The sequence below is a fragment of the Podarcis cretensis genome, assembly GCF_951804945.1.
Source record: "Podarcis cretensis genome assembly, chromosome: 17".
Taxonomy (NCBI): Eukaryota; Metazoa; Chordata; class Lepidosauria; order Squamata; family Lacertidae; genus Podarcis; species Podarcis cretensis.
Genome location: NC_137187.1, coordinates 8,556,374 through 8,571,944, shown reverse-complemented (window position 1 = coordinate 8,571,944; position 15,571 = coordinate 8,556,374). Strand labels below are relative to the sequence as shown.

At 47.3% G+C, this 15,571-nt stretch overlaps 2 protein-coding genes across 2 annotated transcripts in view; one reads left to right on the top strand and one right to left on the bottom strand.

The window, feature by feature from the left end:
* Positions 1 to 15,571, top strand: part of LOC307206198 (uncharacterized protein) — a 99,236-nt gene that overhangs the window by 54,685 nt on the left and 28,980 nt on the right. The window lies entirely within an intron of this gene.
* CLDN23 (claudin 23) lies at positions 421 to 3,553 on the bottom strand. The gene is made up of 2 exons (XM_079959794.1): positions 3,324 to 3,553; positions 421 to 1,864 (listed from the first exon to the last, which is right to left on the bottom strand). Exon 2 carries the CDS (start codon positions 1,861 to 1,863, stop codon positions 1,093 to 1,095), a length of 771 nt encoding a protein of 256 aa, XP_079815920.1. The 5' UTR covers position 1,864; positions 3,324 to 3,553; the 3' UTR covers positions 421 to 1,092.

The following is a 15,571-nucleotide window of genomic DNA, read 5'->3' as shown; positions in this document are numbered from 1 at the left end:
CAGATGTGCTAAACCACCATGCATTAACTCATTCCCCTATCATGCATTCCTAACATGTTTTCTCTCTCCTAGGAAAACATTCCACATAGTCCAACCAAATACCTGTTGCTTATTCTGATAGGCGGCCGTTTTAAGAAAATGAGTGCATGTAGAAATGAAGGACTTGGGCTATTTACACACTATGAATTTAGAGCACATTCCACACCCACTCAAAGAATCCTGGGAATTGTACTTTATCCCTCACAGAATTACAATTATCGGCACCCTTAAGTTAGTTCCCAGCATTATTTGGTGGAGGGGCGGGTAAAGAGATGCTTTAAATGTGCTGCGAATCAAGCGATCCTTTTGAAGTAAACACTTGAGGGGTAAGGTGCGTTTTCCGAAGGCAAGATTCAGCTAGTGACGCCATATAAATCACCATACAAAATATAACTTTTATTCCGTGCATATTGCATTTTTATGTATCCATCTGTAAATAGGAAAACAAGGCATCTCTTTGAGAGTACAGTCAAACCCTGAGGGATGATAGATTCCTGGTCTCTTACCAATTTAGTAAACAGAAGGTGGTGGCGCAGGGGGATGAAAGGAGATCTGTTGCTGCAGAGGAGCCCTGCTGCCCCCACTCCGAGATATTCCAGGGTCCTGAATTTTCAGCTTTCACCCAGTGTGCAAAAAACCATCTTGTCCATTTGCTCAACAAAGCTCTGGGGCACTCTTCAAGTAAATGTGTGCAAAAGCAAAATAAACAATTATGCTTGCTGCCCTGCAAGCCCCTCCCCAATCCCCGAAATTGCACAGTGAAGAGGACTGCTCAAACTCCCTATCGCTTCCTCATGCAAGAGTGATTTAATTACTGTCTTAATATAATGTTTAACCTGAGAGAAAGCGAAAAGAAAAGCGTAGAACCAGAATCTGTAGCAGTTTAGGGCTATGGCACCTGCTTAATCCACGAGCGAAAGAGGTAGGAAAAGGTCTTTGCCGGAATTAAAATTGTAGGCAAACTTTCCGCACTGGGTATCTTTGTTGTCCGAGCAGAGTTCCAGAAGGAATCTTTCTGCAGCTCGTTCCTTGCAAGAGTTTCCCAGCTTAGGGCTATAAATCGGAATCGCAGGGAAACCTGCTCCAGTTACTGGGGTGTTCACTTTCCAGTACGTCCTGGGGGTTGGTGTAAGACCTGGGGGTTGGAGTCCTGTAATAGTCCATTTGGAGCTCTGTGTTGCCAAAGGAGGGGGAAATGGCAGCCGTGGTCGCTGGGACCCTCTGACTGCTGGGTGGGTAGCTGTAATCCATAGCTGCTTTCTTCAGCTTGCGCTCCTTGCAGCACTGAGCAAAGCTGAGCGATAGGGAGAAGCCCCCAATTATCTCCAGGCAGCTCCCTAAGTAGCCTAGCACCAGGCAGTAGCCCACCCCTAGGCTACTGCCAGCCGTGATGGGAAGGTTTTGGATGTCGTGATTGTACCAGGAGACGGCGATCAGGCTAAGCAGCCCGGAAACAAAGAGCAGCAGGCCGCCCAGCCCAGCCAGCAGGTACTGGGGCACATCCTGCCAGCAGCGAACGCCCAGCGAAGCCACAACCAACCCCAGGACCGTGACGGCCACAGAGGATGGCATCAGCCCTTTGGCGACTTGCACAGTCTGGTGGGAGAAGTACCCCAGTGTGTCCTTGATGTTGCACTGAGTCTTCTGGGTACCTTGAAACTCGTTGCAGATGTCCCAGATGCCTTGGTGCTGGATCATGTCGTAGGCTTGGTCAGGGATACGGCTCACATCCCTCCAGGCGGGAGCCAGAGTGCTGGTCAGGTTCAGGACGAGGCCGCAGGGGCCCAGGACGATGCCCACGATCATGGCGGTCGGCGTCCGCATTCTGCGCCAGGCGACAGACAGACAGACAAGCTGTTATGGGTACAGACAGGTGACTGAAAAACCACTTGCTCTCAGAAAACAACCTTGGTTTACTTGCTCAGGTCCTTATATACCTGCTGTGGGATTGCTCCGTCCTGAGAAGAAAGCTAGTACACGTTTTGCTTGGCTGTGTGGTGCCAGCCAGGCATCGTATCATTTACACCATACAAAGTCTGCAGCAGAACGCATCTACAGCCGTATAATAATAATAATAATAATAATAATAATAATAATAATAATAAATTTATTTTTACCCTGCCCATCTGGCTGGGTTTCCCCAGCCACTCTGGGTGGCTCCCAACAGAATATTAAAAACATGATAAAACATCAAACATTAAAAACTTCCCTAAACAGGGCTGCCTTCAGATGTCTTCTAAAAGTCGGATAGTTGTTTATTTCCTTCATATCTGATGGGAGGGCAGGCGCCACTACCAAGAAGGCCCTCTGCCTGGAACCTTACTTCTCAGCGTGAGGGAACCACCAGAAGGGCCTCAGTGCTGGACCTTAGTGTCTGGGCTGAACGATGGGGGTAGAGACACTCCTTCAGGTATACTGGGCCGAGGCCATTTAGGGCTCTAAAAGTCAGCACCAACACTTTGAATTGTGCTCGGAATTGTACTGGGAGCCAGTGTCTTTCAGGACCGGTGTCATTTATATGGTCTCGGCGGCCACTCCCAGTAACCAGTCTAACTATTGCATTCTGGATTAACTGTAGTTTCTGGGTCACCTTCAAAGGTAGCCCCACATAGAACGCATTGCGGTAGTCTAAGCAGGAGACAACCAGAGCATGTACCACTCTGGCAAGGCAGCGTGCAGGCAGGTACACTCACAGCTAGTGTACCCGATGCAGCTGGTAGACAGCTGCCCAGGACACAGAATAAAGGAAAGATTCACAGCGGGAAAGTAGTTACATTTGGGGGAGACCCGACTAAGCTTGCAAGGAAACCCATGAAGAGCGCAGCTGGAGAAGCTGCGGCCCAGATCCGCAGAGGCAGAAGTCCCAAGCGACCTGCTGTTCCTTCCAAGAGCTGTTTTGTAGCCCAGGATTCCAGTGTTTTAAAGGAACATCCTGTCCTTTAAAAAATAACTTCAGACTTTTCCTGCCTTGGCTAGAGGGAGTGGGCTTTTTATCCCTCTGCTCAGGTCAGCCTCCAGAGGACCTCAAGTCCACGCTCTCACCTGGTCCTCCCTCCACTCAACCAGCAAATTATTAATCGCCTAAGCAGTGATACTGTTGTCATACAGCACTCAAAAAGGTCACAGGCAGTGGGAGACGATTCCTGGTTTGTGGGATCTATCCTTATTCCAGGTTTAAGCTGATGCCTTAGGAGAACTGTCCCGCCCTCTCCCCACCCACCTGCAAAAATCCTGCATTTAGCCCTGGCTTGGATACAGATATCAAGGGAGAAGCAGCTGTTTACCTGTTCTGCTGCAGACAACGCCTGCCGCAACTGTTGCTCGCTCTCTCCCTGCCGTGTGCCCGGTTAAAAGAAACTGGCTAGTATGACCGAAACTTCTGTGTGTACAGAGAAACCAGGCTAGCGCTGCAGCTGAGCTTGTTCTGGGTAGTATTTTATGGGGAAGAAAGGGAGGGGAGAGGAAACAGAAGTGGAACCGCGGAATCAGGAAAGGGTTGCCGTTACAGGTGATGCCAAGTCAGTGACTTCAGGAAGGTGGGGCTGGCTCTGAGCAACTTTGGAGCCGCACCTGTTTCCGTGTGATGATCGTGCTTAAGGATGAAGGCAGTGACTTTTATTGTCCTGAATAAAGGTTGGCTCTTATTGCTTAGGTAACAGCACACCAAAGCAATAAACACATACAAATCGACACTGCAGATCTTTTGAAAGGTGGTTCTAGGAACTGGATGGCAAAACACGGAGAGGCACAGGTGAGGCTGTGTACACGGAGCAATCTGGATGCTCTTAATTAATTACCTTTGAGAGAAAGGGAGGGGGGAATGTGAAGTGCCCTGGGGCAGGACAAATACATTGAAAAGAGCTGCATAAACAACTCAGTGGCCATGTTAGAAACCAAAGTCCTTTGTGCTTTGGTGTAGGTAGTATAAAAATGTAGTATAAACACTGACAACTGGGAAACACTGCTCTGTGAGTGTTCCAGTTGGAGAACAGCCTTTACCAAAGGTGTCGTGGACTTTGAAGACACCCGAACTCAGGATGAAAGGGAGAAACGTGCTAAGAGGAAGGCATGCTTGGCAAACCCTCACCGTGATCAACTCCCGCCTGGAAACCTATGTCCCCACTGTGGAAGGATGTGTGGATCCAGAATTGGCCCCCACAGTCACTTACGGACTCACTGTTAAGACCGTGTTCATGGAAGACAATCTTACTTGGCTACGAGTGATTGCCAAAGAAGAAGACTATCTCAATTATATAAGAACAAACATGCTTCTAGGTTCATTTTTTATTCTATTTTTAAAGGAAAAGCCAGTAATGGAGATAGATAGATAGATAGATAGATAGATAGATAGCAGGGTCCTACCCAATCTTACTCATCTGAGTGATTGCCAAAGAATAAGATTCCTTTAAGGTGCTTTAATTTCTTCATCCCACCAGTTTCTCTCACAGGTTTTACAGTGGTGCCCCGCAAGACGAATGCCTCGCAAGACGAAAAACTCACTAGACGAAAGAGTTTTCCGTTTTTCGAGGTGCTTCGCAAGACGAATTTCCCTATGGGCTTGCTTCGCAAGACGAAAACGTCTTGCGGGTTTGCTTCCTTTTTCGTAAAACCGTTAATACCTGGGGAATCCGCGCTCCGCAAGACGAAAAAATCGCAAGACGAAGCAACTCGCGGAACGAATTATTTTCGTCTTGCGAGGCACCACTGTATTTGGTTTTCAACTAGCCAATGTAGCTGTGCCTTTAAGAGCAGCTGGATCTGAAGTCAGTAGCAATAGATTTACTTGCTTCCTGTTTCTGCACATTCTTTGCCATTGCAGTCACAAGAACAGGCCAAGTTCTCCCCCCCCCCCCCCCCGGTGAGTGGGTAACTCTAGATGGCTGCAGACCTTTAGACAAGGCCCCTAACATGATATCCACAAGAAGCCTTCACCTGCAGAGCACAATAGTCCTCTGGGTATATAAGGGGCGCTTATTTCCCGCTTGGACCACTGCAAAATGCTCTGTGTCACTTTGAAAGTGACTCAGAAACCGCAACTAATCCAGAATGCGGCAGCTAGACTGGTGACTGGGAGCGGCTGCCGGGACCATATAATACCGGTTCTGAAAGACCTACATTGACTCCGAGGACATTTCTGAGCACAATTCAAAGTGTTGGTGCTGACCTTTAAAGCCCTAAACAGCCTCATCCCAGTATACCCAAAGGAGCGTCTCCATCCCCATCGTCCAGCCAGGACACTGAGGTTCACCTCCGAGGGCCTTCTGGTGGTTCCCTCTCTGTGAGAAGTAAAGCTATAGGGAACCAGGCAGAGGACCTTCTCGGTAAAAACCAGGCAGAGGACCTTCATGGTGCCTGCCCCATGGCACGTCAGATGTGAAGGAAATAAACAACTGTCTGACTTTTAGAAGACATCTGAAGGCAGCCCTGTTTAGGGGAGTTTTTTATGTTTGAAGTTTTATTATGTTTCTGTATATGCTGGAAGCCACGCAGAGTGGCTGGGGTAACAAATAATAAAATGATCATTAAAGTTATTTCAGGTGTCACGGTCCCAATCTGTATTGGCCTTTATATGCCAAAATCAGTACCTTGAACTTATCCCAGCAGCTAACTGGTAGCCAGTGCAATCATTTCAACTGTGGAGTGACGTGTTGGCAATATCCTGCTCCACTGAGCAGTCAAGCCGCTGCATGTTGTGCAGATTCTGGAACTCCCTCGAGGGTGGAAGTAGACCTGTTCATATTTCTCTTTACTGTGACCTCTCTTGAGTCAGAGTGTGTAAGATACTAAGGTAAAGGGACCCCTGACCATTAGGTCCAGTCGTGGCTGACTCTGGGGTTGCGGCGCTCATCTCGCTTTATTGGCCGAGGGAGCCGGCATACAGCTTCCGAGTCATGTGGCCAGCATGACTAAGCCACTGACGAACCAGAGCAGTGCACGGAAACGCCGTTTAGCTTCCCGCGAGAGTGGTACCTATTTATCTACTTGCACTTGATGTGCTTTCAAACTGCTACGTTGGCAGGAGCAGGGACCGAGCAACGGGAGCTCACCCCGTCACAGGGATTTGAACTGCCGACCTTCTGATCGGCAAGCCCTAGGCTCAGTGGTTTTAACCCACAGCGCCACTACCACCCATCCAAATTCACCCAGTGGCAGTCCCTAAAATCTGTTGCAGAAGCAATTAGTTACATTAAGTTCAGGGTATCCCAGGAGCATTTCAAAAATTCAGAGCATGCATAGCCATTGGGACAGAACTTTCCCAGGTCACTAAAAGACCCAGAGCATGGAAACAGAAGCCACCTGTCGCTTGCTGGTGCAGCTAACACTGCGGGACATTTCTTGCATCCCAACTTCAGAGGGGAGTGATATAGCCCTTTGGGGGGGGGGCGTGTAAATCTAGTGATGTCCAGATTTTAATGGCAACAACTGAAAAGGGGTGCTTCTTCCTCTTTTGCCAACCTGGGGTAACAGACCCTCCAAGTTTCCCTATTTTCCAGGGGCAGTCCTGGATTTACAGAAGCTGTCCTGGTTTCTGATTTGAGCCCAGAATGTCCTGCTTTTCCTTAGGATGTCCCTGTTTTCATCGGAGAAATGTTGGAGGGTATGAGGCAGTCAAGGTGGGGGAAGAAACACAATGTGAGGATGAGCCTTGTTGAGGGCTTGGAATGGCTGCACTCCCATCGGAGGCCACTAGAGGGTAGGCAAAGACAAGGCAAAAACAAATCAACCCCCCTTTAACAGCTGTCAGTTAAGGTTCCTCCATTCTGCTTAGGGTTTCCCCTATTCCCATGTTCATAAGCACACATTTGTACAAAATTTGCACGTAACTAAATTTTGCGCATCTAGAAGTAATGACTAGAGTTTACATTTCACAGAGAGCAGGTCGATTAATTTCCCAACCGCATCACATGAAACAAAAGTTTTTCACCTCCAACACAGACCACCCGAATCAGTTCTTAAATTAGATGATCCATTACCAATACAGTAATCAATTCCCCAAACCTTATTCTAAATTGGGATGGGAAGACCTGTCAGTTTCAGTTCTCTTCGTTCCAGGGCGGTTTGTGATTTATTTAGTTTAAATATTCGTGAAAAGTCATCAACATTTTTCAAATTTATCCAGATAAACAAATGTGCACATGCAGTTTTTACTACCACATATTACATATGCAGCTTTTACATATAAATAAATTAATGTTATTCATGTACACATTTCTTGCAAGCAATTTCCCCTAAATTTCTGTTATTTCCACTAATATATTAATTTCTATGCACAATTTTCCCTGGTAGAAGTTCACACACACACACACACACACACACACACACACACACACGTGCAAAGTCCAAAGGATAGCTGTCTTCAGTTTTGTACACTGTTTCAGAAAGTGCAGGTTTTGTACGTTCACCTTCAAACATGAACTGAATTGAATGTCTCCCTCACCCCTCGTTCCACAGTCCATTTTTGTTCCGTTTCCCCCATTCATTAATCCTTACAGGAGGTGTCTTGAGCACCTTGTATCTACTGTATTTTTCGCTCTATAAGATGCACCAGACCAGAAGACGCACCTAGTTTTTGGAGGAGGAAAACAAGAAAAAAAATATTCTGAATCTCAGAAGGCAGAACAGCAAGAGGGATCGCTACGCAGTGAAAGCAGCAATCCCTCTTGCTGTTCTGGCTTCTGGGATAGCTGCACAGACTGCATTCGCTCCATAAGACGCACACACATTTCCCCTTACTTTTTAGGAGGGAAAAAGTGAGTCTTATAGAGCAAAAAATACGGTAGTTTATCTGGTGGAGAAAAAGAAGGCCTCAGAGAGGGCTTAATCACACCTCCCTCTTTCAAAGCCAATCCAGCTTCCTTTTATCCAAGCCCTCTGAATTTTGGGCAGCTGGCATGACCTTCTGGCTCACAGAATGAACTGATGCATCAAGAAATTCCCTCCTCTGAATCTTTCCTCTGCCTTGGGATAGTCAAAAGAACGTGGAACGACAATATCTCAGGCCTCTACACCCCCCGCAACCTGGGGATTAGAATCCTTATTGACCCAACAGGGTACAATATGAGAAATTACACGCATCATACACTGTATTTGGGGCACATGTTCAAAGATGAACAGTGGGTATGTACCAGCCTTCCAGATCTAACACTTTCACTAAAGTTTCCACACTGTCCAGCAAGGGGCAGCAACTACTGGTGAACAGATCAGGTCGAGAGCTGGGAGGGAGTTAGAAACAAGGCAAATGAGCAGGCAGAGAACAAAAGCTGTTCTGTCCTCTCCCTCCTCAAGTAATAGTATTGTATTCCCCTGGGGTTTCCCAAATGAGGGTATTTTCAGACTTCAGATGTGAAGTTCCTTTATTATGGTGGGAGATCAACTCAACTTTCTGGAGGAAAGTACTTGGTTGCTGCCAAACTTTCCTAGGGGAAAACACCAGCAGTTTCCCTGCTTGGGAAACGCCAGCCCCTTCTTCGTGCTCCGATACGATACAATATGATATGATTATCTTTATTGCCATTGTCCCATACAGAACAACAAAATTGGGGGGGGGGGAATCTACATAAGACATTCAAAACCAACAAGCCTGCTATCCCAGCTATCCCAACCTGGTTTGCCCCCTAAAAACTCTGATACCCCATTTTTAAAATACACAGAAGGGACTCCTAAAGGTCTTATAGTCTAGCCCCCCGCAATGCAGGAACTTCTTCGGCAAACACTCATAGCTAAGGAAGCATGCAGTCTGAGCAAGGACACAAATGCCCCTAAAGGGAGTGCGGCTGTCATCCTCTAAACATGGCGGTACTCCAGCTCCCATCATAGAATCAGAGAATTGTAGAGTTAAAAGGGACAACAAGGGGCATCTAGTCCAACCCCCTGCCATGCAGGAATCTTTTGCCCAACATGGGGCTTTCACCTACAACCCTAAGAGTCTCATGCTGTACTCACTGAGCTGCCAAGGCAAAGCTCAGCCCAACCATCATGGCCAACAGTCATGGCTGATGGGAACATCTGTGCGCAGTGCCAGATTTACATAATCATACCTCGGGTTACAGACGCTGCAGGCTGCGCGTTTTCGGATTACGGACGTGCCGAAACCCAGATGTACCGGAACAGGTTATTTCGGGGTTTCGGCGCATGCGCAGAAACACTACATTTCGCATGTGCAGAATCACCAAATCGCAACCTGTTATGTAGTGAAGTTTCACCCTGGGCCAGCAGGGGGATACTGTAGATAGTTTTCACTCAGGTCTGTAGATAGTTTTCACTCAGGTCCACATCAGTTATTTTAGGCGGGAAACTCTGGGTTGTTGTTGCTACAATGTTGACAGCCGGCTGCCTATAAAAGCAGGCCGGCTGAGCTGTTTGCTGTTAGTTCTATTCCAGCTTACAAAATAAAGAGCTGCTTTGGAGAAATCGCTGTGTCGTCTGCTATGTCAACCCACAACTTAACACAACCCGTGCGTGCGCAAACGCAGCACTGCAGGTTGCGGACGCTGCGGGTTGCGAACGTGCCTCCCGCACGGATCACGTTCACAACCCGAGCGCCCACTGTATAAGCTAAACAAGCTATAGCTTAGAGCTCTACTCTCTTGCCCCCTCTCCCAATCTCACTATTAATATACTTCTTCTTAATTGTATTTCAGTTCAACAATTACTTTGATAAAATACATATTTTGTTATGTGCAAATGGCTTTAGATACCTGTTAGGTCCATAAATTACCGTAGAGGATAAATTCAACACAAAAAACAGCAACAATTTGTTGCTGACAAAGGGCATATAAAGGGCCCCATTACCTTCAGTAGCTTAAGGCCTCATCAAACCTAAATCCGGCCCTGGCTGCATGCTTCACTGCCCTCTGCAACTCCTTGCCATTCCTGTGTCCAGCAGAAGTTGCATGAATTATGCCATATTATAAAAACAATGCTAGTTTGTATAATTTATTCAGGGCACAGCTTCAGTTTTTTCTTGTCATGGGATCTGCAGATGATTATTATTATTTTACTGTTTTGAGGTGCACACAGCCTGATAGACTGCTTTTAAATAGGAAAGTTCCATTTAATCTCTAATAGAAATTGAGAGACTTTATCCTGCATTACTTTGTCTACCCTTAAAAAAACAACAACACCCTAAGCTAAAGAAAATCACTATAGAGTATCTTCCTCTGTTCCTTTTTCCAAAGTATTTCTTCACATACGTGTTTCAGGCCCCATCTGCACAGTACTTCTAAAGCAGTATCATGTCATTTTTACAGTAATGGCTTCCCACAAAGGACCCCGTAGTCTATTAAGGCTGCTCAGAGAAGACCCCAATTCCACTCAGAGAGCTACATTTCCCATAATTCCCTGGGAAGAGGGTTTGATTGTTAAGCTACTTTGAGAATTGCACCTGTGTGAGGGAATTGGCATCTCCTAACGACTAGCAGATTTGTCGGAAGAAATATCAACAACCTCAGATATGCAGATGACACAACCTTGATGGCAGAAAGTGAGGAGGAATTAAAGAACCTTTTAATGAGGGTGAAAGAGGAGAGCGCAAAATATGGTCTGAAACTCAACATCAAAAAAACGAAGATCATGGCCACTGGTCCCATCACCTCCTGGCAAATAGCAGGGGAAGAAATGGAGGCAGTGAGAGATTTTACTTTCTTGGGCTCCATGATCACTCCAGATGGTGACAGCAGCCACGAAATTAAAAGACTCCTGCTTCTTGGGAGAAAAGCAATGACAAACCTAGACAGCATCTTAAAAAGTAGAGGCATCACCTTGCCAATAAAGGTCCGTATAGTAAAAGCTATGGTTTTCCCAGTAGTGATGTATGGAAGTGAGAGCTGGACCATCAAGAAGGCTGATCGCCGAAGAATTGATGCTTTTGAATTCTGGTGCTGGAGGAGACTCTTGAGAGTCCCATGGACTGCAAGAAGATCAAACCTCTCCATTCTGAAGGAAATCAGCCCTGAGTGCTCACTGGAAGGACAGACTTTGGCCACCTCATGAGAAGAGAAGCCTCCCTGGAAAAGACCCTGATGTTGGGAAAGATGGAGGGCAGAAGGAGAAGGGGACGACAGAGGAGCAGATGGTTGGACAGTGTTCTCGAAGCTACCAGCATGAGTTTGACCAGACTGCGGGAGGCAGTGGAAGACAGGAGTGCCTGGCGTGCTCTGGTCCAGGGGGTCACAAAGAGTCGGACACGACTAAACGACTAAACAACAACAACAACTTGCAGCACCTTTAACAAACTACAGTTCCCATGATTCTTGGGGGGGGGGGAGCCATAGCTATTTCAACTGGCATAATACTACTTCAAATGTATAGCACAGATTAGTCCTCAGACTCATGTATATTCCTGCACGTTTTTGATTTTCACAAAAGCGAGGAGTTGTCAGACCTCTGGTTCTGGAAATGCAGCATTCCTCTGTGGCTCTTGAAAGGAAAGCAACGGTGAATTGAAAACGGAAATTAAATTTAATAGGCACATAGATCAAGGGCAAACCCAGGAGAGCAACGAGGCTGCCCAAACACGATCTGACGGAGATCTCGTTTTGGAACGGTGCCGTATTTCTTCCAGTCAGTGAATACTTCTTGGTGGCCCTGCAGCAAAAGCCTTGTGGCTTGTATTGGTTAAATTAATTGTTCAGTGAACTACTAGCGATACTAATCAAACAATTTGTTTCTGGTGCCCTGCCAACTCTGGAGAATCAAAAGGAGCAGAGGGAGCAGACGGGAAAGTTCAGTGCTTTGGCTCAAGCCAAGATAAACTACATTTGTGGCCGTGGGATTATATTTGTGGATGGATAGCAGGCAAGGGAATGAACCTTTGGACGGCTTGGTTCTCCTAAGGAGGGCTTAGGAAATCTGGGGTGCTGAACGGGCTAGACCATAGCTGTCAACTTTCAGATTTGAAAATAAGGGATCAGCAGCCTCGAAAAGGGACGCGGGTGGCGCTGTGGGTTAAACCACAGAAGGTAGGCGGTTCAAATCTCCGCGACGGGGTGAGCTCCCGTTGCTCGGTCCCTGCTCCTGCCAACCTAGCAGTTCGAAAGCACTTCAAAGTGCAAGTAGATAAATAGGTACTGCTCTGGAGGGAAGGTAAATGGCGTTTCCGTGCGCTGCTCTGGTTCACCAGAAGCGGCTTAGTCCTGCTGGCCACATGACCCGGAAGCTGTACGCCGGCTCCCTCGGCCAATAAAGCGAGATGAGCGCCGCACCCCCAGAGTTGGTCACGACTGGACCTAATGGTCAGGGGTCCCTTTACCTTTTTTAGCCTCGAAAATAAGGGACCAGCAGCCTCACCTGTCCCGGGGACAGTCTACGGGATATCTAACAATCCGGGATAGCAGCGGGAAACGGCGCTGGAATAAGGGAATTTCCCACAAAAAAAGGAAAGGTTAACAGCTATGGGGTAGACCAGTCAGAGGAGGAGAGGCCAGCAACTGGCAGTCTTTGTGCCAAGCCTACAGCCCCCACAAGGCATACAATTTTACTTTAAAAAAGAAAAAAAAACTTTCAACGTAGCATCCCCAGGTGAAGGCACAGGATCAGAGGTTAACCACCTCCTCTTTTCCCACGTGTTGTGCACCATGTAAGATTGCCACCCATCCCTAGGAAAATTGGATCGCTCCGTTTTTCTTTGTTTTTTTAAAATAATTTTTATTAACCAGCCAATCAAATCAAATCAAATCACATCACATAAATTCCGAATTACAAAGCTGAATTTTAAATTTTGTTGAGGGTACCCATATTTCAAGATCTGAAGGGGGATTCTGATCATCTTCTTGCTACTGCGTTAATGTCCAAATCAGTCCAAACAAAGTTCATAATTCTATCCAGTCTTATCTTGCTGTTTCCACATCCCCTCTTCTGATAGTCTCCTTAAGCCGATAAACACCAATAATAATCCTGTGTGAATTTTTCCGTTCTTCCAATTCTCAAATCGAGATGGTTTCCATATATCATCGCCTTCATAGATAACAGCGCTCTTTCCATCATTAATTACAGAACTGTCGTTCTTAAGTCCCACTGAGGAGTTTCACCCACAGTATAAAAACAGCTCTATTTCTCTATTTCTCCTCTCAGACTTAAGCCCTCCGACAGAACTTCCCAATATGGCGACGGCACTTTTAACTGCGTCATTCCAAAGCCCTTATACATTCCACGCTCTTCTCAAAACATGCTTTGGTTCGAAAGTTTATCTCCACACAGCCTTAAATCCACAGCTTAAGTCCTTAAAACGACATTTCTGACTTGTGGGGGGTGGTTCTTGTTTAATCACATATAAGAAAGAAAGTAAGGTTTTTTCCCCTCCCCCATCAGTCCCTTTGCCATACCGAGTCTTGGCGTATCTTCTCGTGATTTATACTTGCTCTTTCGACTCTTCTTGTTTTATCAGAGATCTCTTCTGTTAGCAGTCTTTACTCCCCCTTCTTCCTTGAAGTATGTGCATTCGCTTCATCCAAATTGTTTCTTTTGAAGTTCTTGCAGCTAGTGGCGTGGATCAGAGACGGCGTCCAGGAGTGCCGAAATCCCACAGGAGGGCATTGTGCCTAGTGCCCCCATCCCCACAAATTCGGGGGTGGTATAGGGCACAGCAAGCAAGGGCAGTCCCACCCCACAATCCGGGGGGGGGGGGTAGGGAGGCTATTTACTCCCATCACAGCCTCCAAATTACCTCGTGTGGGTCGGCGAGATGTTATTGTCAGCCATCTTCTGATGCGCCCCCTAGTGGCCCCCCGGATCGCTCCGTTTTTGGACAAAAGTCCCCCCTATCCCATTTGGACTTGAAACGGAGAAAGCTTTTCTCCAATATTTGAGCTTGGAAGGCCCAAAATGGTGGTTGTAATAATAATAATAATAATAATAATAATAATAATAATAATAATAATAAATTTATTATTATTATTTATACCCCACCCATCTGGCTGGGTTTCCCCAGCCACTCTGGGTGGCTTCCAACAAAACACTAAAATACAATAACCTATTAAACATTAAAAGCTTCCCTAAACACGGCTGCCTTTAGATGTCTTCTAAAAGTTTGGTAGTTATTTCTCTCTTTGACATCTGGTGGGAGGGCGTTCCACAGGGCGGGCGCCACTACCGAGAAGGCCCTCTGCCTGGTTCCCTGTAACTTGGCTTCTCACAGCGAGGGAACCGCCAGAAGGCCCTCGGCGCTGGACCTCAGTGTCTGGGCAGAATGATGGAGGTGGAGACGCTCCTTCAGGTATACTGGACCAAGGCCGTTTAGGGCTTTAAAGGTCAGCACCAACACTTTGAATTGTGCTCAGAAACGTACTGGGAGCCAGTGTAGGTCTTTCAAGACAGGTGTTATATGGTCTCGGCGGCCGCTCCCAGTCCCCAGTCTAGCTGCCACATTCTGGATTAATTGTAGTTTCCGGGTCACCTTCAAAGGTAGCCCCACATAGAGCACATTGCAGTAGTCCAAGCGAGAGATAACCAGAGCATGCACCACTCTGGCAAGGCAGTCTGCGGGCGGGTAAGGTCTCATCCTGTGTACCAGATGGAGTTGATAAACAGCTGCCCTGGACACAGAATTGACCTGTGCCTCCATGGACAGCTGTGAGTCCAGAATGACTCCCAGGCTGCGCGCCTAGTCCTTCCGGGGCACAGTTACCCCATTCAGGACCAGGGAATCCTCCACACCTGCCCGCCTCCTGTCCCCCAAAGACAGTATCACTGTTGGTGCAGATGACGAGGAGCCTGGCCTGGTGTGAGCGACAACAGAAAGAAGGAGCGACTTTCTCTCCCTCCCTCCTTCCTTCCCTCTCGTCGGTGCTCCTCCTCAGCTGCCGCCGCTACCAGTCTAGCATGGTGCAGGTTGCAGGTTGCAATGTTCAATCCCAGGCATTTCCACATAGGGCTGGGAGAGATTTCCTGTCTGAATTCCTGAAGGGCCTTTGCTGGTCAGTGTCTACAGTACCAGCCTAGAGAAACCAGTGGCCTGACTCACCTTCCTACAGAAGGCATCTTTCCATGATACTGGTGAATAATCAAACTCAATTGGAAGGGGGTTCTCCAAAATGGCTGCTGTTATGTACTGAGTTGAATAGGATCCAGAATGCAGCAGCCTGATTGGGCCACAGGAGCCATCCAATCCAGCTTCAGGTGGAAGTGAATCCGCAACCTGATTGGCCTACAGGCCAGTGGCGTAGCGTGGGTTGTCAGCACCCGGGGCAAGGCAAGTAATTTGCGCCCCCTAACCCATGGATTTGCGCCCCCTAACCCTACCCCTAACCCTAACCCCCAGATGTTGCGCCCGGTGCGGCCGGCCCCCCCTGCACCCTCCACGCTACGCCACTGCTACAGGCGAATCCCGGAATTAGCCAATCACGTGGGGCCCATTGTGTAAATAATGTATATAAAGCAGACATTCTGGGGGAACTTCCATTCCTCCTCACCACTACGAGCTGAATAAAGAGCATGAAATCCACTCTCGACTCTCGATTGTATTTCAGTTGCCACCACAGCTGGCCTTGAAGCCCTTGACGTAATCAAGAGGACAGAAACCACATTATTTGGGATT

What these genes read in the sequence shown, in the direction of transcription:
- CLDN23 (XM_079959794.1), bottom strand. Translation starts at nt 1,863, where the DNA reads ATGCGGACGCCGACCGCCATGATCGTGGGCATCGTCCTGGGCCCCTGC.